Raw genomic sequence first — 15,991 nt, forward strand, 5'->3', positions numbered from 1 at the left:
AAAGACCACACACCCAACAACTCACAAGCGCTCACCAAAACCTGTAACTTAAACACTGTAGAACTGGCCCCGTACATTAGCAGCTCACAGCACTGACAAACAACCCTCTCACATAACTGCAGATATCAACAGGACCATATTTATCATGATCAAGCGGGATCGAAAAATCTATTTGTCTGTCTCAATTCTCTACCGTACTAAGTTAAAGGCCCCCTGGGGTCCAACGGAAAGGGGCGTGACTTGGGGATTTTTCTCTTTTGATTAAAAAAATTAATAAATGGAAAATATTGCCCAAAACTACATTGTACACCTTTAACCTTTCCAAAACACATTATCTTTGGATCACTCAGATCTTGGAAGTTTGCATTGCTGGTGTACGCTCCCTACAGGCAGGGCCAGGAAGTGATGTGTTAGCCTTACCATGACCTACAGTAAGAGGAGAATGTATAGCTCAGCGGGTGTCTGCTTCTCTTTGTCCCCCTCACTCTCTCACTCTCTCTCGCTCTCTCCCTCTGAGTCCCCTCTCTCTCTCTCTCTCTCTCTCTCTCTCTCTCTCTCTCTCTCTCTCTCTCCGACACGCACCTGCCTAACAGCTGCGTCAGAAAAGAGGGAAAATCAGTCCGACCGTCAGTGAGCCCTGCTCAGTGTGTTCTCTGTGACAGCCGCTCAGCATCACGCAGACCGCCAGCTGTGTGTCGTCACCGGGCCGGAGCCCACGAACTCACCGCTGGGCATGTGGCGCGCGACCGCCTCATCATTTATGACACCATGAGCGCGCCGAGCAGATCGTCAGACGGAGGGTTAGCACGGTACGTTTCTACAAGTTTGTGGACGACAAAACTCACTGTTTACGCGCTGCAATATTTGATGCACACACTTTTCCTCCGAATTAGCTGAAGTCAGTGTGATAAATGTGTGTTTAATTCTATTCAGACACCGGAAACAGTCTTGACAGACTTTACACCACTTATAAAAACAGGCTTACCTCCTCAGTGTGTTTAATATGAGACAAACCAAACAGGTGCCCAGAAGGTGTCAGTGTAGTTTATGCAATGGATACTGCTCCTCATCATCTTACAGCTGCGACTGTCTATAAGAGAAAAACAGCTCACAAATTCATGACATCTAAACAGTGTGGTCTCTAATTTGCCTCAAGGTCATGGGCAACATTAGCTGCTTTGTGCGAGAGATTTATTTTTGAGCCGCTGGCATCATTAAAGAATAGTTTCCATGCATATGTGTGAAGTCACATTAAACTCAGATTTTTTTCCTTTTGGACAGGAATGGCACCAGGAATAAGCTGGATAAGCTGATAAAGGAGAGAAAGGGCATCTTTCCGCTACTGATTAAGGTAAGGGGGGTATCATGTGTCAATATTTAAGTTGTTTTCCTAACTTGTCAACCAGACTACTTCGGTATATCACTTTAAGTTATAGTTGTGGCTATGTTTTTGTGTGCCTCCAAGCAACCCTACACCCTGTGTCGAGCGGCAGGCCATCAAATAAATGTTATTTAGGAGATTGTGTGCACTCAGCAGAAGTGATTTATTAGGAACACACTCTGCCTTGTGATGTTCCTGGCCTGCACGTCCGCAAGAGGAGGTGCCCCTCTCGAATTTGCAAATGTTGGGAGAGCAAAACTACGCAACCCCAAGCGATTATAAGGCCACATACTGTACACCTGGGTTAACTCCGTCATCTCCTCTTCCTGGAAAGTTCCACAACTTCCAGCTTGGCCCTACAAGGGCACGTTTGCACAGCAGTGGACTGAGGTAACCCCTTTGTCCCTCCTTCAAAGCCCCTCAGACCTCCCTCAATGAGCTCCTATAGAACACTTGATTGCACTTTTAATACAGATTGGACGTCTTTGCCATGAGGCAGTGAAGCAGAAAAGGACTGAATCCCTTTGATGTGTAACTCTGTGAAGGACAGTGCCGTTCGTCTCACTGAAAGCTGACTGGACTGGGTTTATTCAGGCTATATCCTCATCAAACAGACAGTTTGATGAGGATATAGATGAATAGGCAGGAAACACAATGTAGATATGACTGTGGGACATGAAATACATCCCATTCAGATAATAGAAATGAATGAATGGTTGCCGATGAATGTGTGCAGGTGTGTTTGGGAGTGAGGGAAGTGGGGATTTCATGACCAACAAACAAGGATAACATGCAATAATAATCATAGTCATTGGTAAATCTTAGAAACCAAACTTATGTATTGGATACTGGAGGCAGAACTCTTGAATGCTTAATCCCATCATGGTCATTTTATTTGCTTTCATCTTAGCACTCCCTCACATGTATATGTGTATTAATTAGCAATGGCACTTCCAACAAGTTGTCAAACCCAGAGACAGTAAAGATAAGAAAGCTGAAATCTTTGAACGTCAGTGAAAAATTGAAAAGAGCAGAATCTGAGGCATCATTTGAAGCTGTTAGGGTTCTTGCTGTGGACTCCATGCTCGGGGTGTCAGTTCAAAAGATTTTCTCCTTTTCTAAGTTAGGGTATCAACGCAGAGCATTTGCGTCATAACAAAATACAGACGCAAGCAGCTGCTCTCAGCCGATGCACCATATCCGCCTCAAGATGTGAGTGGCCTTGAGACTGTGGGAAGCAGCCTGTTTTCATGTTTGCAGCTTTACATGAGATGACTCACTACTGAAGTGCACCTTTGCATTCAAGGCTTCTTACATCAGAAAGTTCTGTCAGATCCTTCCAATGAAGTGCTGCATGGACTTGCACGACTTATTTTGGGCATTTGTCCACTCGCTGAAAACTAATCTTAAAGCTCTGTGCCAAAAATATTAATATTGAATGTCTGCAGAATGGATGTATCAGAGAGTTTATGTAGGACTACACTTTATGTGGATGGATTCAAGAATATTCTAAATGCAGAGTTTGTGAAAGTTTTGAACTTCAAAAGTGGCAGGAAGCAGGCTACAATCACCAATCCAAAACCTAAAAATATTCAGTGTACAGTGATAAACAATACAATACTATATAACAGTTCTGTTCACAAACTTTACTCACAGGTTAGACATATGACATATGACACATATTTGTCAGCGCACAGAGCACATCAGACATTCATGACCATAAAACATATCAAATAATATACCCAGATTCAGATCTTAGGCAGCAGCACACTGATTTTAGTTAAGCAACAGGAAAGACTGATGTATGAAATAATTCTTCAGCCTGTTGCATTTAAATGGAGGGACTCTTTACATGTTAATTTTGTACAATATCATGTTTATATGTATATACGAGTCTATTCTATTTCTTATCTTATTAATGATTTTCTTTTTTTTACTATTGTTATTGGGTTTTTGTTTTTTTTTTTACAATATTCTGTCCTTTAGAAACTGCTAAAGGCACTTTGGAGCCACTGAGTGACATCACTGGAGGCAATTTGTAAGATTACTAAGAGCCACAAAAGGCTTTACATTACTTTTTCTATTCAGTTGTACTCCCCAAGACCTCTAAAAACACTTTAACATGCAAAATTGGTGGAGATACCCTCTAATTAATAATCAAGGCTGTTGTTTCTGTGCAACCCAATCTATAAACACTGTCTTTGCGCTCTGTCAGATCCCAACCTGGATTATTTTTTGTGCACTTCATGACCTGCTTTAGAGTATTGTTTATCAGGGCAGATCCGTGCACCTGGCCCAGTCATCACCCCCGCAGACTGTGGAATAGGGAGCGTGCCTCCCCATTATTCTGATGAACCCTGCCCCTGATAGGGTTTCTCATCACAGCTTTGTCCCTCGTTGACACCGGACCCCCCGAATTAAAGCCGGTCATTTACAGAGAGAGAGAGCTCACCTCTGCTGAATTACACACTAATATCAGTGTCACTGAGCAGAGGGTTCACACTGCCACTTCACGGTGCATCACAGGCTGTGTTTAATTTATATTACAACCATTGTAAGCTTGGTTGCAGTTCTTCTTTTTCACAGCTAACTTCTACTTCTGCATAATGTGCATAATATTTTGCTGTGTGCAGTTTGAGTTTTGTCCAGGCTTGCAAGCATTCATGGGTACCAACAGAAAGGCCTCAGGCTTGTTGTCAGGGCCTTCACATAGACCTTGCTTATCAACATGTGAATTTCCATGCTTGTGCACCATAATAGACCGAGGCATAGAAGCATCCTGTGTACTATGGAAGACTGTTTCCCTCCTACTGGTCCAAGGCTGAGCCTACTTAGGCTTCTATGATGTCAGAGCTGGTTTTCAAGGCAGGGACAGTGTTGCAGTGTTACTCTAGAGAGGACAGCTGGACCGAGACACTCCCCAAGTCTGATAAAAATTAATTGGATTTGCAAAGAATGCTGGGTAAACAGCCACCCAGGGAGCTTTTGTTAATGATTGCCTGGAGTTGTTGCTTGAAGTGTCTGTTTTCCTTTAACAGTGAGTCATGCAATACAGAGCTGCTAAACAGGGTATGCCAACGTCCTCCCCCGTCGCACCCTCTCCTTCCATCTCCATAGGCTCAGCAACATTGTTGTGTAATAATTTGTGAGGTCTTATCTAAAATATTGTTATATAATGTTGTCAGACTCAGTGAATCTCTCATACATGTAAATGGTACATAACACAAGATTGTATGGCTGTTTTCATCTTGGAGTCAGCTTGCAACTACTACCACAGTGTCTAACGCTGCAACCAAGATCATAAGTGATATTAACAATAACAGTAGTACTTATACAGGTAGCCCTCTAATAACACATCTGTAGCATTTCTATGAAAGATTTAGAAAAAAGGCAGATCAAATTGTTAGACAACTAATTGTAAATGAACAGACAAATCACCAGGATAAAAAGTTGGCAGTTAAAATTTCTGCAAACCACTTATATGTTCACATTTGTAAGGGTCATAGCAGAGGTTGCCAGAGTGTCACCCATAGTGAACTTACGAGTCACCCGCAGGGCACCATGAACTTGACTGTCTCCTATTTATATGTAGCCTATTAAATGTATAATAGTGTTTCCCACACAGATGCTTTACTTGGGCAAGCAAGTATATTTGGTGACCCATTTCAACATCTTATACTATATTTTCCTGAGGTGGAAGGGATGGTGGTGGCTTCAGTGACTTCAAGACTACATTTCAACATTGCTAGGTGGGAATCTTGGACAATTTCCAGCCATGTTTGTGGTGACAGACTATCCTAACCCTGACCCTAACTGAAACAGATCCTAAGCACAGCATTGCCACAACATGAAATAGAAAAGGAAACCTAAAGAAGTTACAACATAAATAAATGTAAAATGTCAACATATCTGTGGTGTTCAGGAATATTTATTGCGGATATCTGTTTTAGTGATTGGGCCAGGGTGTGTTGGTATGTACCTGTAGCAGCTGCCAGTGCGGTAGATTACACCTGAGCCTCGGATAATGAAGGCATCAGAATCTAAGACGGGATCTCCTTTACAGACTCAATCTGTCCACTGTGTTTTGAGCCTCTTGTATTTGGCACCCAACGACAACAAGCGTTCCAGCGCTCATTGTCCAAATCTGCCACTCATGTCATCACATTAACTCCTGCAAATTGCACTAATTGTTACAATTTGAAGGCAGTGTATTGTCTGTGTCAGTCTAGGTCTGACACAGGGTCTTTTGTGTCCAGGTGGCAACAAAGATGATCACCTTGCGAAGCTGTTTTGGAAGGTGACAGGAGAGTTTGTGCTTATGGGGTCAAAAGAAGGGCTGAAAACTCTCATCTTACCAGGATGACAAAGCTCACCTCTGCCCATCACCCCCATGGGACCAAGGAGACAGGCAAGGGGTTTCAGAAGGGCAGAGTGCTTGGATACAGGCAGTGATGGAATAAGCCATAACATGTCTAGTTTAATTAATGGCATGAAGTTTTGAAATGAGTGAAAAGAGAGTGGGGTATATTCTAGGAAAACTCAAAGTGGGAAATGAGTTATGCTGGAGATTTTTGTTCATTGATAGTAAAGTTAGAGCCCTTAGACGGCAAGGTGTGGGGCCCTAGAGCTGCCACAGATGCCAGGCTATCATCACTCACACAGGCCTGGCTGCACGAGTGCCTCTGCTCCATCCTCAGGTTCTCAGCGCTGGCAGGGCAGAGTCTGGGGCATTCAGGTCAACACCTGCACTAAACATGATACGGGCTGAAGCCTGCAGTGTTGTAAGAATATTTAGCACCGAAACCAGTGACACACACATTTTGATTATAGATATAAACTGACAAACGCACACACATGCACCTGTGCAAATTTTTACTCCGTACCTGCCTCAGCTGTCTCGCAATTTGGCCAATTATTTCATCCAATCGGCTATATCGAAATAACTGTGACGTCCTGTGGGGGCGAGCTGAGCCAGACATGGGGCCCTGGGTCGGGTCTCACCCCAGGGAAGGGAAGCAGCAGATCTTAGATGAAAGAATGATTAATGAGGTAAGACTTCCAAGGATTTGGGGAGCGGAATATATTGCTCTTAATGGGAAAGACTGCACTGTTTGAAGTAAAGGTTGTATTGGAAGCAGCTGTTGAGTATTGAATGTTGAATGTTTTCTTTGGATTTGAAGATAAAATCTGAATGTATATAAAAGTGTGAATCAAACAATGTCTATATCTCTAAAGCTGGCAAGGACATCAGTGAACTTTGCCTATGCCTACATTTTTTACCAATATGTCAGGAATGCATTGAAGGAACTAATGAAAGTAAGAATGTGTTCTTCAAATATTTAAGACCCTGTGTTTCTTTACTCAAAAGTTTTTAAAAAGTCAGGACTTTTTTTCTGGTATTAGCCATGCTGCCTGAGACTCACATTGTAGTGCAGTTCTATAACTTGACATTGTATTCTCTAACTTTATTGCTAGAGTCATACAGACAGAAAGTTTTCCCTTTGTATTGGAAATAAAAATTGAAAGTTTTAAGAGAATTGCATTGCAAAAAGAAAAAGAAATCTGCTGCATCAGTGAAAGTTTTGCAGGTCATGTTTCTTTGAATGCTGTCTCTCGCAACATGGCTGCAATGCAAAGCAATAACAGATAAGGGGAGAGATGGAAAAATACAACCTGATGCTCCAGATAGTTTGTTACATGTAGCATGGCCTTTCAAAAACTATTTGGCAGGTAATTGGACAAACCATCTGCAATGACTAACTTCAACCAATGAGATCGACAGTAGGAAAGATTTACTACCAGCAGAGCCCATTTGTAAATCACGTTCTTACTGAAGCCAGTCAAAAAAAGAGTGAAAACATCTTTTCCATTGAGAAAAGCCTTCAGAGCAGTTTTTGCACTTTGCACAATACAGTTCTGATAGCCAGTTCTGATATAACTGATATTGTAGCTGCTACGCTAACCTCTTGCAGAACTACCATTGTTGTTTTCAAATAAACAGTTGACTTCCACTGGCCGTCACATCTAAACCATATGTCCATGCTCGTACACCGCAGACAGGCTCCACACCAGTGTGTTAGGACCACTTTTTGATAGTCTTGGTCTCATTTGAGACTCCATTGCAATTTTACTCGGCTTTGTCTGGGTCTCAGACAAAGAGGACTTTGGAATTTATTTCAATAGCTGTAAAAACCACAACTTTAGGGATTTCATTGTAAGGATTTTTTCCCATACATTCTTTACTCAATGACTGTTTGTGTTGAAAGACAAGAGTCATACAGAAAACAATGCATGGACAACATTTTTTATTGTTAGGTCAAGGGTAAAACAATGATAAGGAGGGTTTTATTTGTTTTGAGTGGGTGTTTTAAGGGAATGTGGATATTTTAGAGTCATTGAAGACTGCCTATGATTAGCATGCCTTGCATTTTGGCATTAGTTTGTCATGCAGCACAGGACTCATGCCAGTCTTGAATTGGTCTCACTTCTCAGAGTCTTGTTCTTGTCAATACACTACACACTTGGTTGAAGTTGTTTGACTACAACAGTGATGTTAAACCACAAGTGCAGAGCTTGAGGCCTGGCAAGATGGGTTATCAAGATCGCATTAACATGTGATCGTGCAAATCCAGCTGCCTTGCAAGGTGAGAATAGAGTAGGAATAGAGTTTCCTGAGTAAGGATGTCTTTAAGCACTAGTCTATAACTGTGTCTGTGTGAAAGATATTTGCTTTTGGTGATACAGGACTCAATGACAAGAAAATATTTCAGAAAATACTTCATCAGGTTGTGTTTGGGCACTGGATTAGCTAAAAGGTCTGTACTTTGTACTAGACTCATCAGTGAGGGATTAATTTTTCAGATGCACGGTTGGGTTCATGGAAAAACTCTATTGCTTATAATACCAGGGAGGCCAGGGAACGTGATCTGTGGCCCAATTCTGGCAATTTCTGTGACAGTCTGGCCTCTGTCTGATAAAGGAGACAGACAGGAAGGGTTAGGGTGTCTGTTTGGGAATATTAGAGTATATGAAATTACGTGTTATGTCTTATGGAGCATGAGAGGATTACATGTACTCTGTGTATTTAGGTGGGCTTGATGGGCCAGCACAGTTGACACAAATATGAAGTACTCAGTCAACCTCCACCTCCATTAATCCACCCACACAAACACCAACAAGAACACATGAGTGCTTATGAAGTATGAGGAAAATTTGTTATTTGTCAGTATGCACAGAGACTCTCAGTATGAACACAAGCATAATGATAAATCAAATCAAATATAGACATGATTCATCATTATTTATTGATTTTTCAGCAGAATCATGATGTAATTATGATCAAATTCAGCAAGTCGAACAGTTTATTGCTTGAACATGAGTTTAATTATTATGTGATTAGCATGCATTTGCCATATTAAAGGGATATTGCGGTGTAAGTTTATCTGTGGAAGTGATTGGGAATGACAGCAACTCAGCCATGAAGTGGTAGGCCCCATAAAATGATGGAACAGGGTCAGTGGATGCTGAGACGCATAGTGCGCAGAGGTTGCCAGCTTTCTGCAGAATCAATCGCTGCAGACCTCCAAACTTAATGTGGCCTTCAGATCAAGAACAGAGCATAGAGAGCTTAATGGAATGGGTTTCCATGGCTGCATCCAAGCCATGTATCAGCAAGTGCAATGCAAAGCGTCGGATGCAGTGGTGTAAAGCACGCCGCCACTGGACTCTAGAGCAGTGGAGACGCTCTCTCTGGAGTGACAAATCACGCTTCTCCATCTGGCAATCTAATGGATGAGTCAGGGTTTGGCGGTTGCCAGGAGAACGGTACTTGTCTGACTGCATTGTGCCAAGTGTGAAGTTTGGTTGAGGGTGGGTTATGGTGTGGGGTTGTTTTTCAGGAGCTGGGCTTGGTCCCTCAGTTCCAGTGTAAGGAACAATTGTTGGACAATTCCATGCTCCCAACTTTGTGGGAACAGTTAGGGGATGGCCCCTTCCTGTTCCAACATGACTGGGTACCAGTGCACATAGCAAGGTCCATAAAGATATGAATGAGAGAGTTTGGTGTGGATGAAGTTGACTGGCCTGCACAGAGTCCTGACCTCAACCCGATAGAACACACCTTTGGGATGAATTAGAGCAGAGACTGAGAGCCAGGCCTTCCCATCCAACATCAGTGTGTGACCTTGCAAATACGCTTCTGGAAGAATGGTCAAAGTTTCCCATAAGCACACTCCTAAGCCTTATAAAAAGCCTTCCCAGAAGAGTTGAAGCTGTTATAGCTGCAAAGGGTGGACCAACGTCATATTAAACCCTATGGACTAAAGTAAGTATTAAAGAGTAAAGGCAGGTGAGAGAATATTTTTGGCAATATAGTGTATATATCAAAATACATCAATCTTTGGTAAATATACTTTTAATATTCTATTGACCAAAGTTCCATCTAAAAATAACTTCCATTACAATCAACTAATTGTTTCAATCAAATAGCCCAGCCCTACTTGATAGCTGGGAGGTATGGTCTGAAATAACTATAAACTCAGAATTCCTTTGAGTTTATAAAGGAATTCTGATGGTTAGCAATCATATTTTCAATGATTTGCACTATTTATTGCCACAGTCATTTATCAAGATTTTGAGCCGGTCACCATTTCCTTTCAGTGACAGGATGTGTCATTATACACAACAACTTGCTACCATCCTCTCATCAGTTGCTACATATACGTATCACTGTGTACCCACCCTGTGTATTTATATGTTACAGCAGTACAGAATGTTCCTGACCAAGGCTGGCAGCAAACATACAGTTCAAAGAGGGAGACTGATTAGACCTTGACAGTTCTTCACCACAATCAAACACTGGCTTGTGTCACTGGACACAAGGTGAATTAAGGAGTTTGTATTTTGTCTTGCTCTCCTCACCACAGTGGAGTGAGCCTCTCTACATGGCTAATGAGATTTGGCTTGGCCTGAGCCCCACTTAATTTTCAGCTGTGTCCGCTACATTCACTCGCATACACACACGCACAGATTTACTCCACCAAAGACACACTGACTCACACAATCACTTAGTCTTTTCATTCAGAAAGAGGACAATCAGGCAAGCATTCAGCATGTCACCTGACTGTAATTACTTTGCAATAATAATAGCTCATCGGATGTTCTTTCAAGGTCATATTAATATCATTGTTATGTAGATAAATCTTTTTTTTGTAAGAAAAAGTACACCTGCAGAGCTTGTAGAAAGGTGTAAATGAAAGTATCTATTTTGCTCATAAACATTATTATGATTACAAATTAATAATCAAAAATTTGTCAGGTCCAAAATGATTGTTTTCTTTATCTCTGTGTTTGAATTCTGTCAATTGGTTCCAGCTTCTAACAAGGTTTGTCAGCCAGTAGCTGTCTCACGTGTATCTGTATTTCATCAGCATCAACGGTCTCTGGAGTTGTCAATTAGCATCATTATTTAGAGTTAGCTAACTGGCACTCATTTGAGGGAGCCGATGATTCAAACAACAGCAGTATTGTAACGATCGTGTTACTTAATGGAAGGGGGGAGAAGGACCATGCCATTTAGGGGCTGAATGTTATCAATAAGACCTTAAATACACCATTTGTGTGCTTGTTTTTCATCAGCTCTGATGGTTACAGTACTTCTAGTTGAGTCACTCCCTCCTGTGCAAATATGAACCCCTGGGGAATGGAAACTCAGATAAGAACCTATTTATAGCAGTGGTTTCAGATTTGGAAAGAATATCCATTTCCACAATTGGTTACGCAGAGTTTTGACCTTAACCATGACTTTCTGTCATATGTTGTTGAAGCTAAGTGTTCCTTTTAGTTTTAGTCCAAATTGAGTCTGAATTTCCATTCATAAATAACTGACACATGGCCACTAACTCTCAATGTGCACTTCTTTGCTGATCATTTGTCATTAACATGGCACGTGTAAGTCACAGTTGAGCCTATAATTGCCCATATGTCTGTGAGTGTGTCTAAGACAGTGCGCTGTGTCAACTTGTGAACTCGACCCATATCTCACATGGTGACATGCTGTCACTGAGAAGCCTGCTGTGCGTCTAAAACTGTAGATGTGGCAGTCCACCTGCCAGCCAGGTCAAACTACCCACACTGCTCTCTGCCAAATGGAAAGAGACTCTATCACTGTCTGTTTTGGCTGGCAGCTCACCTCGCTTCAGTTTGCCTCGTCTGGCACCTGGCAGCGATTAGCCAGCGCCCAACAGAATGTATGGCACCGGGTTATGGCCCTTCTAAGCGGAGGTCATTTGGCTTTGCTTTGACTGTGTCTGATCTGGCCTGGTGTAGCCTGTCTAACCACCTGCTGTTCATTCTATCCAGATCTGGCCAGGTGGTTAATAGATGTGGGAAGGCTGAAGCCCACCAGTCTTTCAAATGAGCCTGTTATAGTTTGGTTCAGAGCCATGGATTGAATATTGTAAATGAAAAACCAAAAGATGTGTAAGATGATTAGAGATCCAGCAGCTACCAGTCAAGACTAGTTGATGGGGCAGTAATGAAATACAGTCGCCTGATGCTCCATGCTACAGAAATAGCAACATGTTTCCTGTCACCAAAAAAAAGGTGATTTACAGATTTTATTTTTGGTTGAGGGGCAGAACACATGTGAGCAAAGATACTTGTTGTCACTAAGAGGAAGTGTCCTCCTGAATGCATGAAAGGCCATTTCAAAATATCAAGATATAGATTGTGTTTCGCAATATAGCCTAAAAATATCACAATATTATTTTAAGGCCCAGCCCTAGTTGCAACCCATTACAACTTGGCGGTGATCACTACATTATTATATGAGAGCACAAAGTGAACGCATTGGTCGGCTGGTAATGAAACTCTTTAACCTTCCTCATGAGGTTAAAGGGAGAGTTGGTACTTAATTAGTTTCTAGACATCAGTAAATGATTTAAAGACACTTCACCTCAAAATTTAAAAAATTCAAGGACTGAAATTTAAAAATGTGCCTCTTCCCTGCAGTGCTATTTATCCATCTAGATTGATTTGGCATGACTTGCCAAGGTTTGAAGATATTGGCCATAGAGATGTCCATCTTCTCGTGAATATAACATGGAGGTGTGCATCTTCTAATGGACAAGAGGCCAACTTACTAAGCTTACTAAAACTAAACAGCCTCAGCTAATTTTACAGTCATTTATATTAAGCAAAATTGTGTCTCTGTCTCTACCACTCCACCCCCATTGCTAGCTGTAGGGATAACTTTGTTTAACTGCAGTGCATAGCAATTGACGGCAAATTTCACACACATTATCAGCTATCAATGATTTGGGTGAAAAATCGATGATATTTTATTCAACAAATTGAATTGATTGATTTCCTCCAGCTGCTTGACATAATTAGTGCCACAGCAGCATGTTTTCTGTTCTTCTGTGTTTATTGGCTGCTCATAAAACAACTTCACAGGTGCATACCATCACCTACTGTGTGTAGATGTTGCATTTGTTAGGTAATTTGTTTATGGGCTCGATTATAATGGGCTATAATTTCTTTATCTGATAATTGATCATGTACATTTTCAGCCCATTATATATCTGTCCAATATTTGTCACACAACCCTAGTTTCCTAAAAACAACCTTTAACAGCTTTGTAGTGTAGCTGCAAGTTAGCTCTGCTAGCCAAGCAGACTCTTCTTGGAGCTAGGTCAGAGAGTGTATGTGTTGACACTGCTATCACAGCAGGTTTGAACTGCCAGGAGGACAAGGTTTTTCACTTTCAGGGCCAGAATTTGCCTCAGAACTGGAGCCAGTGGAGCCACATGGTAAAAAAAAATGCCCATGCATGCATATTTGCTTCAAGTCAAGTTTTCAAGACATAACATTGTTATGATGTGCCGGGTCTTGTTTGCATTTAGCACGTAATGTTACATCTGAATTGTTAAATAAACCACAAATTTGTATTTAAAAAAGATCTGTCGCACACAAAAACATTGTTGCATTAATGTTCACATCACAAGTAAGAGCCTCCAATCCGTGAGTACATGCGCGTTCCCCTCTACATGGTGATACAGTGGAGTTTGGTGGAGAGACTGGATCATGATTTGTTGGCAAGAGAAATTACTGTTGAGTTTTTCAAATGTATTTTTTGGCACTAAACGTATTTCTTTGAGCACCATGAGCCAAGTGCCAACTACATCTGTTCAAGAAAATAGACATCAAAATGGTCGACACCTTTAAAACTTGGCAACTCACACCAAAACAGTGGAGATGGATGAATAGCACCACAGGTATGAGAAAAAATGATAATTTATGATGTGGGTTGACTGTCTCTTTAATTATCAACAATTAATGATAAAAGAGAGGTTATTTTAACACTTTGTTTCCTCATGACTACCTGCTGCCCTGAAGCTCAAGTCTGTGTCCTGTCCTGCTGTGGACCTTGCAGTTCCCTGTTGCTGTGTGCATCAGGCAGGAAGCCGGGGGCAGCCAGGGCATGTTGGGATAAGCTTTCACTTACGCACTATTTGTCAGCAAGAGTGTTGCTGACCCGCAAAGGGTTGTGGAAGAAGCGAAGAAGAGGTGGAGAACCAGAGAAGAGGTGGGAGAGTATGGGGGATAAGACGGTGACAGCACCACTAGCTTTGTCTCTAAGATACAGTAGCAAGTGAGAAATCAGAGGAAAATTCTAGCCGTCTGTTGAACCCCATGGGAGGCCCATTAGAGCTGCATGTCGTCCTGCCTGTCTTACTTCCTCAGCCCCATGAAGAGCCCACCTGGGAGGATCATGGGCTCTGCATCTACAGTACCCTTCACTCTCTCTCTCTCTACAAACCCCACCCTCCTCTCCTAACCTGCACTCCCAGAGGCCTCTTTTACAGGAAGCTAAGAGCCAGGCCCCTGCTGCTGTGTCTCCGGCTCAGGATGGGTCCCTTGCTGGGTGCCATCCATACGTCACTGGTAGCGGCAAAGACAGAGCACTACATCATCAGTTATCGCAACAGCATCCTCTCATTGTCTGTCTGCAGCCTGCCTCACCACACTGTCTGTTCCAGAGTGTAGATAAATAGGATGAATCTGACAAGGAAGAAAACAAAAGGGATCCAAGGTCTCAAATAGGTGTAAAATACTGTGTAACACAGTCCAGAGTGAAGGGGAGAGTTATGAGGAATCACAAGAAGCTCTGCTTTGAGAAATTATCCATATTTTTCAGGATTTGTACACAACTGAAGAAGACAATGGGAAGTCAGCACAACTGAACTTTGTAAGAAGAATTTTATTTTTGGAAATGGAGTAAAGGATCAACACCCTGACGAACAGTTTCTTGAAATTCGGGAAATTCAGGCCTGACAACATCATCACCATCATCATTATCAAACTAAATTTTGCTTCCAAAGGTATCTCATCTTTTGGAGGCTGAGGTGGGCTTCAGGGTGTGGTCGTGGAAGCATGGGGGAAATGTGCTATGTGGGAAGACGGGAGCTCACCTGCCTGCTGTGGTTTTAGCCTCCTCCAGGGTTGCTGCTGGGGCAGGAACAGGAGGGTCCAGCCTGAGGTATGTTCGGAGGCGAGGCAGGAGATCAGATTACTATTTGTTCAATCCACATGCCCACACTCACTCTGTTTCACTCTCCCTAATCTGTTTTTTTTTTATTTCCTGTTCTGATCAGTCTTTATTTTTAGTATTGGCTACTAGTAGCACAGTCCTCCTCATTTTGGCTTATGACAGGCATACATAAATTGTGGTGCTTTGCTACATTAATCTTTGGTCGTCATGGTGAGATATATTGTATCTGCATTGTTTTGCACAGGCTGCTTCTCATCAGCAATGTGTTGTTACCTGGGTGACAGGATGCACACAGCATAATAACTCTCCCAGGTGAACTGGGGCAGGGTTTACAGTGGCTGACTAGCTTGCAGTTTGATGGTGTACTAATTCTAAATGTCACTTCAGAGCTAGAGCATTTCTTTTATTTTTTTCAGCATGACTCAAAATTAAAGGACATGTGTGACAGTTTGGAACATGCACTTACTAGTTTTCTTGACGAGAGTCAGATGATAAGATTTATACTACACCCATATCTGTTATGAGAGTCTGATTGTCTTGTCATCTAGTTATGATCAGGTTGACTCAGTCGACTTTGTGTTAAAGTGCATAGGAGTGGTGCGTGCTGACTTTTGGTTGTAAATAGTGCTTTAATGATTTGTTTAAGACAATTAAAATGTACTCATGACTGTGCCAGTGAACCTGCAGAGACAGGAAATGACTGTGTCTGTACATTGTATATGTCTGTACATTGGTGATTGACAATTTCTACTGTGAAATATTGCAATGGATGATGATAACATGATTGTTGGAGGTGGGGAGTGGACTATCTGCTGTGTGTGTCACTAGCAAATGACTGTTGACATCACTGTTGACAGCAACCTTTAACTGTCTCACCCCTCCCTAGCGAAAGAATTTATATCAACTCTAATATCCCTGGCTGGTGAATGTATGACATACATCCCTGTGAGGGGGTTGAAAAGGGTCTTCATATCTGGTTGTGAGCTGTGTTCAACCTCTGGAGCTTGAGACAAAGTTAGCTGGAAAGCTATACTGAGGAAGCTGAATTAAGAAAATAT

At 42.0% G+C, this 15,991-nt stretch overlaps 1 protein-coding gene across 1 annotated transcript in view; it reads left to right on the plus strand.

Annotated features, from left to right (window-relative positions):
• Positions 1–593: 593 nt before the first annotated feature.
• Positions 594–15,991, plus strand: part of dyrk4 (dual-specificity tyrosine-(Y)-phosphorylation regulated kinase 4) — a 32,826-nt gene continuing 17,428 nt past the window's right edge. Inside the window, exons 1-2 of the mRNA XM_037108261.1 lie at positions 594–809; positions 1,282–1,351. Of these exons, the coding sequence (XP_036964156.1) occupies positions 769–809; positions 1,282–1,351 (111 nt within the window). The 5' untranslated portion in view covers positions 594–768. The remainder of the gene's footprint in view (positions 810–1,281; positions 1,352–15,991) is intronic.

Source organism: Acanthopagrus latus, chromosome 8, assembly GCF_904848185.1.
Source record: "Acanthopagrus latus isolate v.2019 chromosome 8, fAcaLat1.1, whole genome shotgun sequence".
Taxonomy (NCBI): domain Eukaryota; kingdom Metazoa; phylum Chordata; class Actinopteri; order Spariformes; family Sparidae; genus Acanthopagrus; species Acanthopagrus latus.